The sequence below is a fragment of the Hyaena hyaena genome, unplaced genomic scaffold, assembly GCF_003009895.1.
Source record: "Hyaena hyaena isolate Hyena2069 unplaced genomic scaffold, ASM300989v1 scaffold_637, whole genome shotgun sequence".
Classification (NCBI taxonomy): Eukaryota; Metazoa; Chordata; class Mammalia; order Carnivora; family Hyaenidae; genus Hyaena; species Hyaena hyaena.
The window spans coordinates 372,260-394,835 of NW_024081260.1; the positions used below are offsets into that span (position 1 = coordinate 372,260).

Genomic DNA, 22,576 nt, shown 5'->3' on the forward strand with positions numbered 1-22,576 from the left:
CAGAGGGCTCAAACTTAGAAACCGTGGGATTGTGACTTGAGCCAAGCTCAAGAGTCGGAGGCTTAACCGACCCAGCCACCCAGGCGCCACTATTTTGGCCATCTTCTTTCATGCTTCTATCCTCTCCCTTCCCTTCTCTCTTTCCCTCGCCCCTCCCCCCAATCCTTCCCCTATTCCCCTCTTTCAGTACTTTAAGGAAAATCCCAGCAATCATCTCTGTTCATGCATAAATACAACTACAGTACTTCAATGTTAATTTCTAACAACTAGGACTTTAATGGAATCATAGCATTATCACACTCAACAAAATTAACGGTAATTCCTTAATATCACTGTGTTCAAATTTTCCTCATTGTTTGAAATCTGTCTTTTAAGAGTTTGTTTTTAAGTAATCTCACCTAATGTGGGGCTCAAACTCACAATCCCGAGGTCAAGAGCTGCATGTCCACCGACTGAGCCAGCCAAGCGCTCCTGGAACGTCTTTTTACAGCTGGGCTTTTGGTTTTTTTCCTGTAGGGTCCAAATACAATTTACCATTTGCATTTGGTTGATTTGTCTATTCAGTCTTTTTCAATCAATGACATTTTTCCTTCCCTCCTCCTCCCTCCTTTTTTTTTTCAATGTTTTTTTTTTTGAGAGAGAGCAGGGGAGGGGCAGAGAGAGGAGAGAGAATTCCAAACAGGCTCCACACTGTCAGTGCAGAGCCCCATGCTGGCTCTCCCCTCACGTCTCCCCTTCTCCCTTTCCTGGATCGCCTGACTCATGGGGGGTGGGGAGTGTTTCCTTACCCATCTGTGCTAAAGTTGGAGGGGAGCAATCTATAATCCCATCCTCTTCAGTTTATTCCAATAAATGCTTCTGAGGGCAGACAGCATTCCTAAGTGCTTCCTGGGGAAGAGCTCAGAATAGGGATCAGGAGTCATCAGCCTAGAAGTGAGAGTTAAAATCTTGCAGGTGATTAAAGACAGTCCAGGGTTTAGAACAAAACAGAGAAAGGCCAGTGAACTATGCTATTAGCTGACATTCACGTAGTGTTTGCCACCAGCCAGCAGTGTCCTAAGAACTGTGTGCACACACTGAATGCTCACAATATCCCTGTGACGGTGCAGGAAGTGAGGCAGAGATGTGGACTAATTTACCACAGCCAGTCAGTCAGGAAGCAGTAGAGCCAAGGTCATGAGCCCGGTTGTCTGGCCGGAGAGCGCACCTGAGTGTAAATGGGGGCTGGAAGGAAATGGGAAGGAGAAAAGCAGGAGAGAGTGGAGCCCGGGATTGGGAACAAGATTGTTTCTGGAAGCGGACACCGACAAGGCCAGCTGGGGGGTGTCTCTGTGCAGCTCGCCCCTCAGCGTGCCGCAGGACAGCTGGCGGCGGCACTGCACTCGGAGGCTGGGTGTTTCCTTTCAAGAAGTTTGTCTGGAAGAGGAGGAAGGAATGGCGGGGTGGGGGTGCTACAGACCAGAGGCAGCCACTCTCTCTGCAGCGCAGGGAGGTGGAGGTTTCCGCTGCTTTGATGTTTCTCAGAGACACGAAAGATCTCCAGCCCAAAGCTTGGAAGGCCCTAGGGAAGCCCTGCTTTCAGCTGAATTTGTGTCAGTTTTATGCCTGTTGTTTAGGCAAGATTCACATCAGAGAGAACTGGGAGCCTCACTACCAGATGTCCATGGCTTAAAAATTCAATCCTATTGCTTTTGATCCAGGGCCTGCCTTTTTTTTATTTTTTTAATGTTTTATTTATTTTTAGGAGAGAGAGAGAGACAGCGTGAGCAGGGAAGGGTCAGAGAGAGAGGGAGTCACAGACTGAAACAGGCTCCAGGCTCTGAGCTGGCAGTCAGCACAGAGCCCGACGCGGGGCTCGAACCCACGAACCGCGAGATCATGACCCAAGCGAAAGTCGAACGCTTAACCGACTAAGCCACCCAGGCGCCCCAGGGCTTGCCTTCTTAATCTTCCCCCAGATGTACGGCCTTGATGGCAGAGAAGCTGGTATTCACTTTCTGTTGCTGCATGACGATCTACACAAATTTATCAGCTTAAAACAACCAGTTATTCCCCTTCCTGTAGGTCAGGAGCCAGGCAGGCTCAGCAGACTCATCATCTTACAGTCTTCCAAGGCCAAAGTCAGGGTGTGGGTACGGCGGCTCTAGGGAGGAATCTGCTTACCAGCTTGTAGAAGTTGGTGGAATTCAGTTCCTTGTACTCAGTCCAGGCCTGTGAGCTGCGAGCTACGTCGTCATACTCAAAGTCCTGGGGATCCGGGCAGGACTCCTTGGGGCCCTAGAACTAGGCCACCTGTGAGCAGGCTGCAAACGGGAGGGCCTGAGCCAGTCACTATTTCTCTCCCGACTGGTCTTGAGATGGGGGTGGGGTGCAGCCCACCCCCCGGATCCCCTTGGAGAGCCTGTTGTGGGATTGTGGCTCGGAGCTGCCAAGGATACAGCTGCAGAGGAACCCGATGTGGGGAAGGAATCGCAGCTGCTCGCTGGCTATGCCCTGGCCCCAGGCCAGAGCGGACTAAGCTGCCAGCACTTCCGCTGGTTAACGTGCTTTCCCACCTGCAGGATCTTCCTGCAGGAGCACGGCTGCCCGCTAGTGCCAGGTGCAGGATGGCTGGGGGATTTGCGGAGAGAACAGCCTGGGATGCCCAGTCCGCAGAGAACCACAGGGGGCTTCTGGTGGTGAAGATGGAAGCGGGAGAGGCCTCTGCCCTCGTGCAGGACGCCAGCCCCCATCCGGGTCTTTGAAACTGAAAGGGAAATTTCAATGTTCTGGAAAGAATCAGTTCCTCGTTCATTTAACACATAACGATGCCTCCTACGTGGTAGCCAGTGTGTTTGGTGCTGAGGACAGGCCGCTGGTGACGCAGAGGCCTGGTGGCACCAGAGTTTACAGTGTAGGGGGGAAGACAGCAGATAAACACAACCGTACAGCTTCCGCTAGTGGTAAGTGCTGAGAAGAAAATGAACAGACTCAGTAAAGCCAATCGGAATATCCCACAGACTACAGGACTATTGTAGATTAGAGTATAAATGTCTAAACCCTGGTCTCTTATGAATATGGCAGGATTTACTCCACAAGACTGGCTGTATGTCGTCTGGTGTCTTCTCATGTGCCCTGAACGTGTGTGTCGGTTTCCAAGACACAGCACTGAGACACACCAGCCAACAAGGAGTCTTGACTTCCCAACACTGGGTCTAGCCTAAACCAGCTGTTTTGTGTTCCGTTTAAAGTTTGCCTCCTACAGGGAAACCTCAAGTCTTCGGGACTCTGAGCAAGTTCTGTACAAGCAGATGCCCATTTCCTCCTTTCTGGTTCCAGCCTCTTTGGACTCCAGTTTTTCCAAACCAAAGCCGGAAGCCCTTAATGCCCAGTAAGGCATTTTAACCAAAATCTTCTCTCTCTCCCCTTCCCAAGCAAAACCCAGAGTTTTCATCTTCAGATGAAAAGCCTGTTTTCTGTTGTTCAAAGGCACCATTCCTTCCAAGGATCCTGCCCTCTCTGCCTAGATTCTGTATGTGGGCCGAGCACAGCACAGGTCTCTAGGCCCTGGGACTGAGGCCAGTAGGGATCGGGCATTTGGGAAGAGCACGCTCTGTATGAACTTCCAGGCCCAGATTTTGAGCTTGGGTTCCACAGGCCAGGCAGGCTGAGGGCCAGGGGACCTCTCATCCAGAGCTTCTTTCCTTCCTAGTTCTCCAGGGTCCTGGGCTTGCCCCGGGAGGGCGCTGCAGAGGAGACGCAGTGGTGGCGGCCAGGCTGCCCCCAGAGCCCCAGGTGAGCCGGAGCCCCTCCCTGCCCTTCGCTACTGTGGTGCGTCCCGGGAGGGTCGCCCCCTCCCCGTCTACATGCTTCACCCAAATCCTGGATGGGATGTGAACTTTCTCATGTATGCAGTGTTGTCTGCGCTGTCTCACTTCATGGTGCCTCGTTGAGAGCCTTGTCCTATTTCATGACTAGTGTGGGTGCCGTTTCCCAGACCCCTTACCCCGTGTCCTTGGTCAGCCCCTTTTTCAGTGGCATCTTCTTCTGCCCCTCCCTTCTCTGCCCCTCCCTTGCCCATGATCTGTCTTTCTCTGTCTCTCAAATATAAATAAATGTTAAAAAATATTTAATAAATAAAATCTGTTTCTTATATTTAGTGACCTAGTATAAAATACATAAGCCCCATTGTCTCTCATAGAGATTAACAACTTGCTGAAGAGCTTCTAAAGATTCTTTCCCCTTTTAGTTTTAGAACTGAAAAGGATAATCAGCAAGTTACATAAAGTATTAGCTTTCACATTATGTATTATCTATAAGGGGAAATATCTCCATCATTTTTTGCAATTCCAGTATCTTAAGAAAACAACAATTAAACCAAAGCTGGGAAATATATAGTCTGAAGGATACTTGCATGACCTTATGCTGGAGAACACAGAAACAGCCCCAAATTTGGGAAAGCATCCAACAAATTAATGATGTGGTTCCTTTCATTACATGTACTGAAACTTTCTAAATGTGATTTTTGTGTCCTGGGGTACAAACACAAGCCTATTCAGCCCATAAAGAAGATAAAACAGAATTACAACAGTAGGCGGTAATCTGCTCTTGCTGAACGAACTAAAGCTGTGACCCAAGAGCAGGGCTGGGGGAAGCCTGTCCCCGGTCCACACAGTCATCCAGGAGACAGTATCCCAAGTCCTGACAACCAGGTAGGCAGCTCATTTCGAAAGTACTGGTTGCTCACACCTATGGACTCCTCTAGAAAGCAAGAAAGAACTGCTGACCTTTCCTTTTCTTGACCTGAGGCATCCACTGAATATTTTTATTGGCCAAATTGGGCAATTAAGAATACCCATTTCCCATACAACCTGTGCACTTACATGAATTAATTTTCCAATACTGTAGAGATTCTGTTGTTGAGACTTGGTGTCCGTCCAACTTCCTGTGATCCTGTCATTTATAAGAACCTCTCTGATATGGATTCACTCATGTTTGCCAAGGTTCAACCACTGTGAAGACTTCCATATTCCTCACAGTCTGGGTTTCTCTCTAGTGTGAATTCTCCAATGCTGAGTGATAAAGCTGGCGATTCCATGCAGAGCATGCCCACATTCATCATGTTGACAAGCTCTCTCTCCTGCGTAGACTCTCTGGTGTGCAGTCAGTCCTGACTTCTGGGTCAAGACATTCCCATTTCCTTCCTGTGCTGGTCGCTGAGGTTCTGTGCTGAATGAAGGCCTCCTTGCAGCCATCACATCTATGCGGTCTCTCGCTAATGCGGATTCTCCGATGTGAAATGAGGCCACAATAGCTGAACGCACGCTCATACTCCTAACACAGAGCACTTTTCCTGGTGGTGGATCTCCTGGTGGGAAAGGAGGGATCCACTACAAACAAAAGCCTTTCCCAACCTGTTGCCCTCAAGGAGATTCTCTTCGGCATTCAGACTCCCTGACGCTAAGGACTCACTCATTACTAAACCTGCTACAACACCTGCTGCATAGATGCTGCAGTTCTACAGAGATCCCATCATAGCACTCAGCATCCGCAGATTTTTGTGTTGGAAACAAGTCCTTATTTTCATTCTTAGTAACACCATCTAAAAAAAATGCACAGATAATTCAAATGTCAGTGGTCTCTTCTGCTGAGATGAGACTTGCGATGAACAGTGATAAAAGTAAAACCCAATTTGGGGCGCCTGGGTGGCTTAGTCAGTTAAGCGTCCGACTTTCGCTTAGGTCATGATCTCGCGGTTCGTGGGTTCGAGCCCCGCGTTGGGCTCTGTGCTGACTGCCAGCTCAGAGCCTGGAGCCTGTTTCAGTCTGTGACTCCCTCTCTCTCTGACCCTCCCCTGCTCACGCTGTCTCTCTCCTAGAAATAAAACATTAAAAAAAAAAAATAAAGTAGCTGAATAGGTCAAACCAAACAATAAATCTGCTCACAAATATAGCTGAGAGTTTCCACCTAAAGAATAGGGCAGACAACATGGAGACAGATAGGGGCAAGCTTTTGAGGGAAAGGACACTAACTAATGAGAGATGGATCCAAAAAGCTCTTTACAAGGATCTCTTCTTTCTCTGCAGACACCTCTTCTCATTGCCTTGTTTCAAAAGGCAATAATGCTGAAAGTCAAACTAAAATAGGGTCTTAACAGGTTACATGTGAAGCCTTGGATTCCAAAGTACTTTCTCTGCCATGAGTATGTCTTGTTCTATCCTTTCACCTGGACCCTAGAGGCAATGGGATGAAGCTGGTTTTGGAAAACTGAATTTGAAGTTAAACACTCAGTAAAAACAGGCACCCAAACAACCACCCAACATCAGTTTCCAGAGGTGTGCACAAATAGCAGGGGGAATTAAAGCCCATGAGGGAGGCACTGGGTTTTGGCTTCAGAGACATGTGGTGGATCCTAAAATTCAGCTTTACTACTTTCAGGGCCATTCCAGAAATCTTTCACTATTTAAGCCATAACATGCAATTATCCCAGTGCTTCCCACCTGATGGCTTTCCCTCCAAGCTGTCTCTGACTTCTCTAGCGTAAGTGATGCCTCTTCTCCACATTCTGGATATTATCCCTACCTAAGTGTGCAGCTCCCCACGTAGGGGTCAGGAACTGCTTCGGCACCTGCTCCTTGGTCTGTTTCTGGTCTCAGCACCTGTGGGTAAAACTCTCTAGTCTTCTGACAGCCCCGGGGAGACCCAGGCAGCTATCTCCTAGTAGTATCAACTTAAAGTCTGAAGGAATATTCGTGACTTCTTTGTCAGTGTGGTCCCAGGCACAGCCCTCTCCCTCTGCCACAGTCACTGTTAGGGACTTTCCTATAAGAGGAACATGATTCTGGAATGAGGGTGCTCATGAGAAGATCGCTCCAGCTTGGGGTTCACACTGGTTTTTCAGAAGTATTTCCTTGTAGTCAGTCTTCTTCCTGGGGCACAAAATAACATTATTAACAGAAACTCTAAATTTTGTTAGGCTCTTTTACTCAAAAACTCACTACTCAGGGGCGCCTGGGTGGCTCAGTCGGTTAAGCATCTGACTTCGACTCAGGTCATGATCTCACGGGTTCGTGAGTTTGAGCCCCGCATCCGGCTCTGTGCTGACAGCTGAGTCTGGAGCTGCTTCGGATTCTGTGTCTCCCTCTCTCTGTCCCTCCCTTGCTCATGCCCTGTCTTTGTCTCTCACAAAAGCAAAATAAACATAAAAAAAAAAAAACCAAACTCACTAAGGCAATGCACTGAAAGAAAAAGGAACTTTGTTAGGAAGCTAAATACATTAGGAGAATGGGAGTGACATTGCAAGTTATTAGTTAGCACCATGTACTAAAATCTTTTACTTCCTAAATATTCGTTAATAAAGCTTGAAAAACCATGGCCCTCTTGCCTTTGGTTCTCCCCAGAGAATCCCAAATAAATGATAGAGAAAATAACACGAAAAATGAGAAAATAATAACAGCTAATATTTATTTAAAAGTGACTAAAGTTTATCCATTTAAGTAGATATTATTGTAATTCCACTGACAGCTGAATGATACTGTGACACAGAAGGATCAAATCACACAACCGGGAAGTGGCTTCTGGTCGTGAGTCAGATCACCTCCCCAACCACTCCCACTGTCCTACAGCCCAGGTATCCTAATACAATGCAAAGCCTGGAGGTCATCTTTACTTCCCCTGCAACCCCGAGGTCGGACCGAAGTCCCCCTTCCCCGCCCCCAGAGTCCCAGACCGGGAGGCACAGGTGCGCGCTGAGCGCGCGCTTCCGGGCCGGCACTACCGGTCTCTTCTAGGAATCCGGAGGCTTTCTCCTCTCGGTGGTTGCCTTCCTGACTATCCCCACCCCAGCACCGAACGCCGGTGCCGGCAGGTGAGCGTGGTGCCCACCTTCGGCCGCACGACTGAGCCAGGGCCGCCCCTGAAGACAAAGGGCGTGAACCTGGGCTGCGTCATCCCAGATAACCAACAGGGGCGGAGGGGAGACGGGAAGCCTCCCCTGCCGCTCGGGAGACCTGTCCCCACGGAGGACAGTGACTGCGGGCCTGGGTGGCTCACCTGGCCCCAGTCCTGGGGGAACTGCGCGCAGGGACAGGTGACCTCTGCGGCGGGAGCTTCCGGTCACAGAACAACGCAAACGGCCGTACAGCATCTCCCAGTCGCTAAGCGCCTTTCAGGTGCTTCGTGTGTAACCCACTCAGCCCACCTAACTGCACCAGGAGGTGGTGCTACTATTACCATTTTCCCCAAGGGGGGAACTGAGACACAGGTTATCAAACCGCTTGCCCAAACTCAGCTGGAATCTACGGTAAACTGTAAGCTGCCACGTTTTTTAGCGGGTATGAAATGATGAGATACCTACTCCTCAATACTTAAGTAGGCATAACTGAAGCACTAGACCAAAAAGTAAAATACGCAATATGCATATCAGGCTTAGAGAGGATCCAATAAACATCTAACCATGTTACAAGTAACCTCCACTTAGAAGTCCTTCTTGGGACACTCGGCCAGGCCATTTGGGCTAAAGACCTACCCAAAGACCACCTTCAACTGTGATGGGTGAAAGATGAGCCTTAACTGATGGGCGTTCAGACCTGGAGACCTGGGTGAGGAGAATCAATGGTTTCCATGAAATCAAGGGAAAACTGCTGGCTCTCAATGGTGGTCCTACGTGAACTAAGGAGCTAATCAACTGAGAAGCTGGAAATACTTATCATGGTTGGCTTTGTCAAAATCAAATTGTATGTATACAACATATAAAACACATTTTTAGAAGACATATTGACACATACTCTCTCCATATATTTACAAAAATACGTGTATAAAGTATGTGCAAGGACTCCTTACCAATTATACCCAGAAACATTTGGAATACGAGGATCTACAGAAATTCGGTAAAAGGAACTAAGAGCAGCTGTAACAGAACTTTCCAGTGTGAAAGATCAGTGTTGAGAATATTTAGTTAAAGGTTATCAGATGATTATTGCTAAGCTGAAAAAGCACTTGTTGCTCAAGTAAATTCTTGGCTTGTGGGGTCAGGACAAGCACCTGAAGTAACTATTTTATATAATGATGTTCTTTCATCCTAGAAGTATTAGCTACAAATCTAGAAGAGACCCATTTGGGCTACTGGGTAGATCCCTAACAGGACACTTTATGATCTGCATCAATGGAGACTGCCAAAAATCCCCTATTCTGCCAGAAAGGAGAGTGAACTATGGCTCTAAGCCAGGAGGGGGATACCTTCCTCTAAAGAGCCCACTTTTAGTGGCATGTCTCCTGTGGACACCCTCCTTGTGAGGCAACAAGAATCAGGGCTCATGTTATGCTGACCAAGCCCCACCTAAGCGTTGGTATGCAGAGAGGGTGGTGGTGTTATTATTACAAGTCGGGTGTTTGGACCCAGGACTCTGAGGTTTCTGAAGAATCTTCCAGAATAGTGATAGGAGTAGATTTTCCAGATAATTATTTGAGACACCGATTACGACTGCAACAGAGGTTTCCTTCAACTGAACTAGACAAGGAAGCAGGGGCTATGGAATTGCATCACTGGCCTTCAAATCTTGGTCCCACCACATACTAACTAATTGAAGGACCTGACACACCTTCAATTCCTCAAATTCACTTTCCTCCACTAAAAATAAAATCGTGTAAAGCACTTAGTAACACCCAGCCCTTAGTAAGCTGCTATGGTTACAGAGTACTAACAAATCCTTTTCTTGACTCCAAAAGATGGCCAATAAGGACTGTGACTGTAAGACTTCTGGAATAGATATCTACGGGATGTAACAACAGGCTACTTCCATTCGGGGTATGGAGTGCAGAGCTGCTCTACACCGTGGTACCTTTGTGCTCTCCACCTCTGCTCTCAACACACAGTGGACATTTCTCAATTCGTAGCCCTGCTCAGGCCCATTCTTTCATTAGCTTTATCTCATTCCTAAAATTCTAGGAACTTGTTTCTACAACTGGCGTTTCTTTCTTCCCTTTGCAAACCCTATTACACCCCCTGGAACTCCTGTTTGTCATGCTACTTTTCATCCAAAAACCCCTTCACTCTTCACTGCTTTAGAAAATTTTATTCTCCCCCAAACTCTACAGGAGCATTTTGTCCTAAACACTCAGCATCTTGTTTACCTTGAATCAGCCAGAAAAGAGAAGCCAGTCAATCTTACTCTTACCCTTAATGGTATTTCCAAGCCACTGCTTCACGATTTGTCATTTGAGTGCTACACCAATTCCTCAAGCTGGCTGTTAATGTCGCTACTCTGGACGGACATTATTTCTACCTTGGACTTGTTTCAATTTCCTTTTTCCTTTCCATCCTGCTGCCTGTTACTGTTGATGGTTTCGCCTCTACCTTTTATCCAGAATGATGTACTGTGGACTTCCTTGTGAGGCATTCTCTGTGCACCACATTCCCCAATTCTCTAACCTCAGTCATGTCCTTCACCTGCCCCTCAGAACCTTCTCTTTCTGTCTTGCCTATTTAGTTCCAATTTTTCCACTTTATTTTCTTCTTATCCTGGATAGTTTGAGCCCCTTTGATGCCCCAGGTCACCCAACTTGTCCTGGTACTGCAACTACATTTAAGCACAAGAAACCACCAGAACAAAACCCCCACCTTTATTTTTAAGCAAGTTATGAACTGTATCCTATATAATAGACATATCCCACTGTTCTGGGTCTTTGTCTAGGGTTCATTTATATTAACCAATTAAGGGTGCTAGAGGCACAAGCGGAGGGACAAGTCTGCGCGGAGAGGACGTGTGCAGCAGCAGGTGGAGGGCAGGGAACAGCACTGAGAGCGGGAAGCAAGTGTGAATTAAGCACTGTGTTCCGGTGAGCGGTAAGACTAGAGGCTTGAGATCACTATGAAGAGTAATTTCAGTCCGGATAACGTCTCTGAAATTAGACAAGGTGACAAGCATGGACAGCATCATTCCCATATGGGTTCTCACCTCGCAGCAAACACACAGCCGGGGAAGGGAACAGGAACACACCTGGCTAAGAGCCCCCAGCCTCACTCGGGGAGACAAACTGTTTTCTGGAGGCAGAAGAGGGACCCAACCCCAGCTGCCTCACGCCTTCCGTGTGCAGCTCCACTGTTGGTCTTAGGATAAACACCTGAAGAGTCCTCAACCTGTGAATGAGCCTGTTTTCAAATGTTCATTTGCTTTCGTCTATTGTGAACTCACGGTATTTTCCCTTACGGTCATATAAACTCCAATCCTCAAAGCAAATCTGACATACAGTGTACCTAAATTATAGTACTAATACCATTACTATTATTATTATTATTATTGTGAAAATGTGTTCACACTTACAGCTTAGAAGCCAGAACAGATCTATTTCTCCAGGGACTTCTGGTTCCAACCAGTGACGATATGATGTTCTGGACAGGGTGACGGGTGGAGGGGTAAGAGATGGGGACCATCAGGAAAGTAGGGTAGAGTATGTACAGCAGTGGGGAGGAGACGGATAAAGGCCCAGGGCTGGACAGAGTGGCAGTTAAGAATAAGACGGTAATTACCCTCGTTTCTCCCCTGCCCTGTGTGTCACTGCCTCACCACTTCAGGCCCACTAACCAGCTAGAGGGGAAGGGAGGAGAGGATCCTGGAGTTGTGTGGGATGAGCTGGAGGGGCGGGGCAGTCACAGAAGTTGGGAAGGCACAGAGGGAAGGAAATCACAGGACATCACAGTGAAGATTAAAAATAATCTCTGTAAATACAAAGATAAACCGGGGTACCTGGGTGACTCACTTGGTTAAGCACCTGACTCTGGATTTCAGCTCAGGTCATGATCCCAGCGTTGTGGGTTCGAGCCCCTCCTCAGGATCTGCACTGACAGCTCCCCTCGGGAGCCTGCTGGGGATTCTCTCTTTCTCCTTCTCTTTCAGAATAAACATTTAAAAAGAAAAGATAAACAGAACAGGAGCCACGTGTATGTGTGCTCGCCTGCTGTCCAGAGTCCTGGGCCCTCATCTACAGCAGAGCTGCGCACTCAGTGATACAGGAGACAAGTCAACTAACTGTTGGTTGATAGGTTTTTGCACAAGTCCCAAAGGATAGTCATTTACCTTTGGCTCTTTTATGTGCTCAAGAAGATATACAAACCAAAAAACTGTAAACCAGTTTTGAAGAGCAATTATTAGGGAATTCAGAACATAAGCAGGGGAAAAAGAGAGGTTCTAGGAGCAAAAGAGAACACCAGCACCCTTACTCAACTAAACACACAGGCTTGTGCTCTGGTGAGCCCCTGGGCGCCTCACAATGCAGGTCAGTCTCCGATTTCACAAGACTTAACTCAGAAGAGGAGGAAAGGCCATCCCGAGGCCCTTGAGGCTGGATGGCGGTCTAATTTCCTGTTGGCTCCTGTCCCCTTCAGAGCTTTCCTTATGCTAATCCACAGTGGTCCGTGTTTAGAGGACCGTGCTCACACTTCCCCATCCCACAGGCTACCGTGAAGACAGCTGCGATTCAGTGCAATCAGGTGACCGTGGAGCTTGGACAATGGAGATTCTCGGCCCCTGCCCCAGACTTAGTAAGCAGGATGTGAGGGGGACGCAGGCATCTTAACCAAGCTCCACAGGGGACTCTGATGTTCACTGAAGGGGAGGAACCAAGAGAGCAAGGGACAGGACGAAGTCAGAGACCCACCGCTGATCCCTCCCTGCGTGACACTGTAGCGAGGTCACCATCTCCAGAGGCAGCGTATCCTCACTTTTAAAACAGAGAAGGATTTTAATGATGTATCTTACGAATTACAAAAAGTGCTTCGTGCCTTTCATAAGAGGCACCATGGCTGCCCTCCTGGCCCTGAGCTGTTCCCAGGGTATCGCTGTCACCTGCCCACCTGAACGGACCCTCCACCTCAGGCCGCTACCGGCGCCACAAGCCCTGAGCGTTCTCGCCTCTGCCTACGTGGGCTTTACCCTGAATGGTTTCTGTTGTCCTTCCAAATCTGCCCACCAAACCCTGATCTTCAACACAATCTGGGCTGACCCTCTCAGGCATCGGTGATCCGTCCTTCAGAACTGACAGCACTTACTGTCTGCCGGAGCACCACTTCAGGGACACGTGGCTCAGGCCACTTCTGCCGTCCTCGTCCTGTAGTCCAATCGCAGCTCACACGGGACCTTACAGACCGCAGGCTCCACTGAGGGCGTTAGTGTTACACACCTGGTCTTCCACGTCGGCCGACGTCACCCGCAGCGCGCAGCGAACGGTCCTCCCACAGCCCGCGGCAAACTCCTGAGAAGACGTCTGGGGCGCCCTTGCAGCGACAGTGACTGCCGTTTGGCCCTGAGTCACTTGCGAGCTAGTACTCCTCTCCAGCCTGCGCTCCGTGAGACGGCGTCCCTGCAGTCCTCACAGAAGCAGACTCCTCTCCTTCGTGGACGGTCTGAGGCTGCGCAAGGGCGGAGGCCTGCCTGAACGATTCCCCGCACTCTTTAGAAGGAGCAGCTCGACTATGGATTCTCCGGTGTTTGCTAAGATCTGACCTCTGTCTGAAGGCTTTGCCACACTCATCGCATCGGTAGGGTTTCTCCCCAGTGTGGATCCGGTGGTGCTGAATGAGGCTGGTGATGCCTCGGAAGGCATTCCCACAGTCGTCGCACTTGTACGGCCTCTCTCCGGTGTGTGTTCTCTGATGTTCCGTGAGGACTGATCTTTGAGTGAAGGCCTTCCCGCACTTATCACATTTGTAAGGTCTCTCTCCAGTGTGAACTCGCTGATGTTCTACAAGACTCGTCCTCTGAATAAAGGCTTTTGCACATACGTCACACTTGTAAGGTTTCTCCCCAGTGTGGATTCTCTGATGCTGAACGAGGCCACTCTGACTGAAGGATTTCCCACACTCCTTACACTGATGGCACTTTTCTTTGTGGTGGATCTCTTGGTGGGAAACCAGGGAGGAGTTGTAAACGAAGGCTTTCCCGCACTCGCTGCACTCATAGGGCTTCGCCCCAGTGTGAACTCCTTGATGTTGAGTAAGTACTGAACGCCGACTAAAACTTTTATTGCACTGAGCACAATGGTATGGTTTGTCTCTTGTGTGGATTTTGAGATGGTGAAAGAGGCCTGCCTTCTGGCTAAAGGCTTTGCCGCATTCGTTACAGTGGTAGTGTTTCTCTCCTGTGTGGAGCCTCTGATGCTGGTTAAGAGCAGACCAGCGGCCAAAGGCTTTGCCACACTCATTACATTTATACGGTTTCTCTCCCGTGTGTACTATTTTGTGCCGAATCAGCACTGTTCTCCCACGGAAAGTTTTCCCACATTCCTCACATTTGTAGGGCCTGTCTCCAGTGTGGACCCTCTGATGTTCTAGGAGGTTCGAATGTTTACTGAAGGCTTTTCCACACTCCTCGCACTCATGAGGTTTTTCTCCTGGACAGGCCCTCTGCTGTTCAGTCAGATGGACTCTGTTTTCATCACCCACAGATTGTTCACCTTCCCTGGAGTGTCGAGAAGACTCTTCGGTTTCTGCTTCAGATCCGTAAGCTTCTCTGCACCAAGCCAGCTGGGACACTTCACTTTCAAATCCACTACCCATGTTCCCATGTGGTGCCATCTGTTCAGAAGCTTCTTGCTTTAGAGTTAAATCCCTGTACTCATTTCCAGTCTCAACACCTGAAACTACAATAGATCACAAAGTTAACTAGTTTCCACTTCATTAGACAACATAAAGTTATTCAGGTGAAAACCACATGAAGAACCTAAACTTTCTGCAGGACTGTACAATAGCACAAAAACACAGAACACACCTAACATATAAAACACTCCAAAACTTGTTATGGGAAAAGATCAATAACCCAATAGAAACTGAGCAAAGAAAAAACTGTTTCCAGGAAAGGAAACACAACAGTTCTTAAGCAGAAGATGCTCCACTTCAAAATAAGGAAAAGCAAATTTGAATACTGAGATACAATTTGTACCCATCACCTCCAGCCATCAGTTTTTCATGAACATTGTGTTCATGAAATGGGAATCACACGTCACCAGTGGGACTGTAAACTGACCTAGGCTTCATAGACAGCAATATGCCAATATCCATCAAAATGACAACTGTATTTTTAACCTTTGGCCTAGTAATTCCACACATGGGAATTTATACTGAAACACACACGCTCACCATAGCACTACCTGTTAGAGCAAATCACTGGGGACAAATGGGGGACAAGTTAATTGTATGATTCATCCGTTTTAATATTAAGCTGCTGTTAAGAAATAAAAAATATGGGGTGCCTGAATGGCTCAGTCAGTTAAGTGTACCTGTGATTCGATTTCGGCTCAGCTCATGATCTCACAGTCACAAGACAGAGTCCAGAGTTGGGCTCTGTGCTGAGTGTGGAGCCAGCTTGAGATTCTCCTTCTCTCTTCTACTGCCTCTCTCCCACTCATGTGAGCGTATTTACTATCTCTATTTAATAAAAATAATTTATCCCCAAAAAATTAAAAGCAGAACTACCCTATGACCCAGCAATTGCACTATTAGGTACTTATCCAAAGGATACAGGTGTGTTGTTTTGAAGGGGCAGAGGCATCCCAATGTTTATAGCAGCACTATCAATAAGAGCCAAAGCATGGGAAGAGTCCAAATGTCCACCGATGGATGAATGGATAAAGATGAAGTGATATATATATATATACATAAATAATATAAAATAATATATAAATATATAAAATAATATAAAAACAAAAAGGAGAACAAAAACATGAGACTCTTAAATATAGAGAACAAACAGAGGGTTGCTAGAGGGATTATGGGAGGGGGGATGGGCTAATGGGTAAGGGGCATTAAGGAATCTACTCCTGATATCATTGTTGCACTGTATGCTAACTTAGATATAAATTTAAAAAAACTTTTTTTAATGTTTTATTTATTTCTGAGAGAGAGAAAGAGGCAGCAGGAGCCCGATGCGGAGCTCAAACCCACGATCCATGAGATCATGTCCTGAGCTGAAGTCGTACGCTTAACCAACTGAGCCACCCAGGCGCCTCAAATTTAAAAATAAATAAATAAGTAAACAATACAAAATAAAAATAAATTTTAAAAAAATGAAAGCTTTTACTATCTTAGTAATAAAGAGAAGAAAATGTATTTGAGTGTGGAAAACAGATACATATAAAAAGACCTCTAGAGAATCACATACAAGAAACGAAAAACAGTGACCACCCATCTCAGGGCAGGGAGGAGACCAGATGGCCGAGGGAATGAGTGGAAGGAAAACTTGTCACTGGATAACTTTAAGGTTTCGTGTTTGAACTGTATGAATTTTTACCTAGTTTTAAAAATGAAATGAAGGGCGCCTGGGTGGCTTAGTTGGTTAAGCGTCCGACTTTCGCTTAGGTCATGATCTCGCGGTTCGTGGGTTCGAGCCCCGCGTCGGGCTCTGTGCTGACTGCCAGCTCAGAGCCTGGAGCCTGTTTCAGAGTCTGTGACTCCCTCTCTCTCTGACCCTCCCCTGCTCACGCTGTCTCTCTCTCTCTCCTAGAAATAAATAAAACATTAAAAAAAAAAAAGATAAAAATGAAATGAAAAATAAGTGTAGAGAAAATAGAGATAATGGGGCCTCTCACACATTCACCAACTTTTAACATTCTGCCACATTTGTGCTGTTGTTTCTTCTCCCCATGAGTTCACGTATATACATTTTCTCCTGAACCATCTGAAAACTGCAGACAGCCTGGGCCAAAGTCTGGTTCACTGAAGGAAGAGGGACAGAGCCAAAGTGAAGACAGTAGCACCATTTGATAGGCCAGAGGCCAGAAACAGCAGGGCGGTCAGTACAAAGGAAGATAACTATCAGGACTAAATTAAGTGATCTCAAATAAAATACTGCAAGAATGGACAACAAAACATTAACATAGAGAAAACAACAGTTGAAGAGTGACAAACCGAACTGGCTGAGAGTCTGGGCATGAGAGGCCTTCCTGACTGTGATGATGAGAAATGGCACAAAGAACTAAAAAGGCCCAACGTCCTGTGCCAGGCTGTCTTCCCTTCCTCCCAAGTTGGTCTGTCTTCTTTACCTTGCTCCTCTGGCTGGGCTCCACTTCCTGGAGATTCACACTTCAGCCGGGCAACCACAGATGGGAGGGACGTGCTGGGCTCCAGGCCTGTTCCCAGAAGGGCCGTCTCCTGCAAGGGCATGTCCTGTTACTCCGTGTGGACGGGGACATGGCTGACACACTCACTCTGCCAACAGGAAACAACGGTATAGGACCCAAGACACTGACACCTGGCTCAAGGGCACCTGGACTTCTTTCCAGACATCAGCCTGTCATAATGCACCTCATTCTTCAAAGCTACATGCAAGCCACCTCCTCTAGGACCCTGCCCTTCTGTTCTGAACCGCTACAAAATACTGGCTATGCCACTGTCACGTCTCTGTCTTATGCTCAAAGTGGAGGAGCGAAAGAGAAGAAGAAAGAAGAAAGGAGAGATAGAAGAGAAAATAGAGAGGCAGCGAGGACAAGAAAAGAACTTGGAGGAAAATAAAACAGAAGAAAGAAGAAGAAAAGGATGGGGTAAGTGATGAGAAATGATAGAGAAATAAGGTGTAAAGGGAACAAAGGAGAAAGAGAGAGAAAACACAGGGGATGTGAGGGGGAAGCTGTTCCCTACAGTCTCCGCTCCTCTGAGGCCCCCACCCCACTTCTTCCAGGGGATGACCTTGTTCACTCCTTGTCCAAGGTCACAGTCACATCAGAGATCACCCACCCTTTACTAAATCACCCCCACACACACTTCCTCCCTTCCACTTAGAGGAAGAGGCCTTTTCCTCGTCAAGGCTAGTACCTTGTAACCTCCACTCTTCCCTTCAACCCCATCCCTTCCTGCACCTCTGACCTTTGCTCCCCTAAACTCACTCACTGCCTAAACTCACTCACTCTGTGGCTTCCACTCCTCCACGGAATCATTCCCTCTTGTATTTAAATATAACAGGTTTCCACAGCGTGGTGTGAAAGGCAGGGATCTGAGGCCACTTAGCTGCTTGCTAGTTCAGGAGCTCCGTGCTCTTGGGCTGGGCACGCACAACACTGCGCACGAGGCACCTCGCGGGGGCGCCGGCACACGACAGGGCCTCCAGTTACCCCCAACCTGCAACGGCTACATTCTGTGAATAAGAAATCACCACACGCTGCCTCTACTTCCAACGTAGCTTCATTCTATAACCTCTGCCCCCACAATAAGAGCCAAATCCATAGGAAGCCCTCAGGGATGGGACAGAAAAAGAACTTTTCACACCTCAAATCTGAAGGAGAAAAAGGCCAGTAGAGTGAGCTGTGCCTTCTGCTCCCGGATCTCTGGCAAGGCCTCAGAAATCAAGATATAATTCAATCAGCCGCCCCCAGCATGCTTTGAGGAAAAGAGCAATACAAAGTCAACATGTTTAAAACCAAACCACTTCTGACCACACTTGGGAATGCCATTCTTCCCATCTCCCTAGCCACTCCGTTTCCACGGCCCTGATCATCCGTTTGTCCCAGAGCTTTATATATCACCCATATTCTGACAAGCTCCAATTTTATATTTCCAGCATAGATCCCTCCACTGAATCCAGATGCTTGCCCAGTTTTTCCATTTGGATTCTAAGAGGAATGTAAATATCACCACATCCAAAACCTGGTAACTCTCAAGTCCTGTCCCTACTCCAAACATTCTTCTTTCCCTCGCCTTTATCATCTCCACGAATGACAAACCCACGTGAGTGACGTAATGTTCAAAACAGAACCCTTAGCACCACCCTGAACTCATACCCTAAGTATAAACAAATCCCCTCAAGATCCAAATGCATCTCACCGCTTCCACTGCTACTGTCCAAAGTCAAGCCACCTCCTGCCTGGATTAGTGTAGTGCTGACTGGGCCTCCCGCACCCCTACTACCAGCCCTAATGTAAGACTCTTCCAACAGGGCGGCTGGAGTGATTTTTTTTTTTTTAATGTTTTTCATTTATTTCTGAGAGAGAGAGGCAGCGTAAGTAGGGAAGGATCAGAGAGAAAGAGGGAGACACAGAATCTGAAACAGGCTCTAGGCTCTGAGCTATCAGCACAGAGCCCAACGTGGGGCTCAAACCCACAAACCGTGAGATCATGACCTGAGCCAAAGTCAGACGCTTAACCGACTGAGCCACCCAGGCGCCCCTGGAGTGATTATTTTTAAAATTTAGGTCACAAGGTGCCTGGGTGGCTCAGTTGGTTAAGTGTCCAACTTTGGCTTAGGTCATGATCTCATGGTCCCTGAGTTCAAACCCTGCGTCGGGCTCTCTGCTGATAGTTCAGAGCCTGGAGCCTGCTTCGGATTCTGTGTCTCCCTCTCTCTCTCTGCCTCATGCTCTTTCTCTCGAAAATAAACAAACATTAAAAAAAAAACTTAAAAAAAAAACATAAATAAAATTTAGGTCAGATTAAATCTCTCTTCTATCCAAAACTCTCCAATGACTTTCCATCTCAGAATAAAATCCAAAGTCCTATAACGGCCCAAAAGTCTGTACATGATTTGATTTCCTTGTAACTACCAGATTTCATCTCCTGCATCTCTACTGCAACAAGCACATTCTCACCTGCCCACTATTTCCTCTGCCGTGATGTCCTCAGCCTAGGTGACTGTATAGCCTGACATCTGCTCTAAATATCACCCTATCTGGAAGGCCTTCCCTGACCAGTCTGTCAAAAACAGTCTCCGTTTCACTCACTGTTCCCTTTCTCTGCTTCACTGCTGTTTTCATACAGGATTTATCGCCACCTGGCACACCCTGGTTACTGTCTGCTTTTCTCGTTAGACTAGAATCTGTCTACAAGACAGCAGCAACTTCTATGCTTTGTGCCTGGCTGTGTTTCCAGTGCCTAGAATGGTGCCTGGTGCATATGAAACATTCAATAAACGTCTTCTGAACTAGTGAACTTTCCCCCAATCCACCTTCCCCTCTTGATAGGAACACTCCCCGCCTTGACCTCTGATAGGAACACCTCAATTACACTAGTCTCTCAAGCTTGAACCCCCCAGCGCTTAGCCTAAACTAGACTGCTTGGTAGAGTTTTCCCTTCATTTTCCCTTTATCCATCTAATCTGTCATTTCCAATTAATATTTATCTAAGACATGCCTCATCCTTCATAGTCTCACCATCCTGATCTATTTCAAACTCAGATCTTTCTGCCACATGTTCCTCCCCCTCCCCAAAGCTGGACTGCACTTCTTGTTTTATTATTCCCGTTTTATACTCTTCATACGAAGACTTCCAAGCCTTCACTCTATTGAGACGCTGGGTCAGACAATTCCTTGTTACAAGAAGTCACCCTGTACATTGTAAGATATTCCATAACATCCCTGCCCTTTAGACATTAGATCCCAGTAGCACCACCCCTCATTATGACAACCAAAAATGTGCCAAGACATCGCCATATGCCCTCAAGGGCAGAAAACTGCCACTGGTTGAAAACCACTGTCTTTTATCAATATTGGAACAAAACAGAACAGGGTCCTACATAATTTGGTTTTATTCTGGGGTTAGAGAAGTTCACTTAAAGAGAAAACATTATAAGCTTGTGTCCTACAGAACAGACTCTACATTCTACTGGTGATACTCAAAGGCCTGGACTCTGTTCTCAACCTTTCTACTCACAACCTACCTGTCGGACCCAACTGGGTTCTACTACTCCAGGAATCTTGGTCCCCACTCTCTGAACCTTCCTCTCTGCTCTGACCTCACACTCCTCCAAGATACCAACCTTGATTTCTCCATCTTTTAATCCTATAATGGACGCATGGCAGTGGATATACCCGCAAGACTTTATTTCTTACTTGTATCCCGCAACAGAAGCAACGTCCCTTTCAAGAGACAGCTCCCCACCCCATTAGGATCACCTCTCTAACATTTTCTCTTAGGAATCTTGTTTCTAATGTTTCTGAGTAGCATTTCATCAAATAGAATACTATAAGCTTATTACAGAAATACATGATCCTTCCGCAAAAAAAAGGTATAAATAAGTTAGGGCTACGTTAACCAAATTTCCATTATTTGGTGGAAAAATCCTGTCCTTCAATGTCGCCTAGAAATCCTAATTCACTTTTCTCAATCACAAACCATGTCTCGTTTTCTCACTTGCTCTCCCGGTTCGTCCAGCTCCCTCTCCAGATCCTCCAGCACGGTCACCACCTCGTCCCCGCTCTCCGGATGGTGCTCCCGCACCCAGGCCTGGAGCTCCTCGGGCAGGATGGTCAGGAACTGCTCCAGCACCAGCAGCTCCAGGATCTGCTCCTTGGTGTGTATTTCTGGGCTCAGCCACTGGCGGCACAGCTCGCGGAGCCGGTGCAGCGCCTCGCGGGGCCCAGGGGTCTCCTGGTAGCAGAAGTGCCTGAAGTACTGTCGGAAGACCTCCCTGCTGTGGGTGTCGTTCTTCTGCAGGTTCTGATCCTGTCTGGCGGTATTCCTGTATTCCTCCTCCACCTTTACTTCCAGAAGCGCACCCCTGTCCCCGTGGGCCAGGGCAGCCCAGGCAGACGCCATCGCGGCCGTGGAAGCTCTAGTGGTGCTTCCAGCAAGGGTGGACCTGAGGGAGAAGCCGTCGCTTTTAACACAAGTTACACCATAAGCATAAATTGCAAATTCTAACAATTTACTTCTGTGCTGTGCAAGCCACCCCCAGGGTAATTTACGACACTCACAGAAACGGAACAGAAAGACAAGAACAGACTAAAGACAAAGATTCAATAAAAGGTGCTAAGGGTTTGAAGACTTTACAAAGGCAACACTTCCATTTAGCCCTGGAATAAAGAACGATCAAATGGAACACAACCAACGTTCAGAGCAAATAAGTAACAATAAAACGCTGAGACGGCCAGTTCCTAACCCGCAGGCGTGCGGAGGAAACCACGAAACCTGCGCGGTAGCCGCAGCCCCGCAGCAGGTGTAAGGGTCGCGGACGACGCTCCCAAAGGCTGTCCCTGCACCTGAGTCTCCTCGGGTCGGCGGGGCAGGGCACAGCAGCAGCTCGCTCACCTGCGGCCCCCGGTGGCCGGAAGCCAGGTCCCTCCCGGGGAGACCACGGGCCGCGGGGTCCAAACCGCTGGGAGCCAGAACCACCGACAGCGCCCCACAAAAGCCAGAAGCGAGCCGGGCGGGCGCGCGCGCACTTCCGCTGCAGCCGCAGGAAGGGGCGGGCACTCGCCGGGCGGGTCCGCGCGGCCCCACGAGGTCGCGAGAGTGGGCCAGTTGGGCGCGAGTGCACTTCCGCTGCAGCCGCAGGAAGGGGCGGGCACTCGCCGGGCGGGCCCGCGCGGCCCCACGAGGTCGCGAGAGTTGGCCGGTTGGGCGCGAGTGCACTTCCGCTGCAGCCGCAGGAAGGGGCGGGCACTCGCCGGGCGGGCCCGCGCGGCCCCACGAGGTCGCGAGAGTAGGCCGGTTGGGCGCGAGTGCACTTCCGCAACAGCCGAAGGAAGGGACGAGCACTCGCCGGGCGGGCCCGAGCGGCCCCACGAGGTCGCGAGAGTGGGCCGGTTGGGCGCGAGTGCACTTCCGCCACAGCCGTAGGAGGGGTCGCGCTCTCGCCGGGTGGTCCCGGGCTGTCCCACGGGTCGTGACAAGTAGCCGGCT

At 48.3% G+C, this 22,576-nt stretch overlaps 1 protein-coding gene across 1 annotated transcript; it reads right to left on the reverse strand.

Moving 5' to 3' along the window:
* Positions 1 to 13,212: 13,212 nt before the first annotated feature.
* Positions 13,213 to 22,069, reverse strand: ZSCAN12 (zinc finger and SCAN domain containing 12). The gene is made up of 4 exons (XM_039257564.1): positions 21,983 to 22,069; positions 21,086 to 21,533; positions 17,011 to 17,119; positions 13,213 to 14,613 (listed from the first exon to the last, which is right to left on the reverse strand). Exons 2-4 carry the CDS (start codon positions 21,488 to 21,490, stop codon positions 13,295 to 13,297), a joined length of 1,833 nt encoding a protein of 610 aa, XP_039113495.1. The 5' UTR covers positions 21,491 to 21,533; positions 21,983 to 22,069; the 3' UTR covers positions 13,213 to 13,294.
* Positions 22,070 to 22,576: the final 507 nt, after the last annotated feature.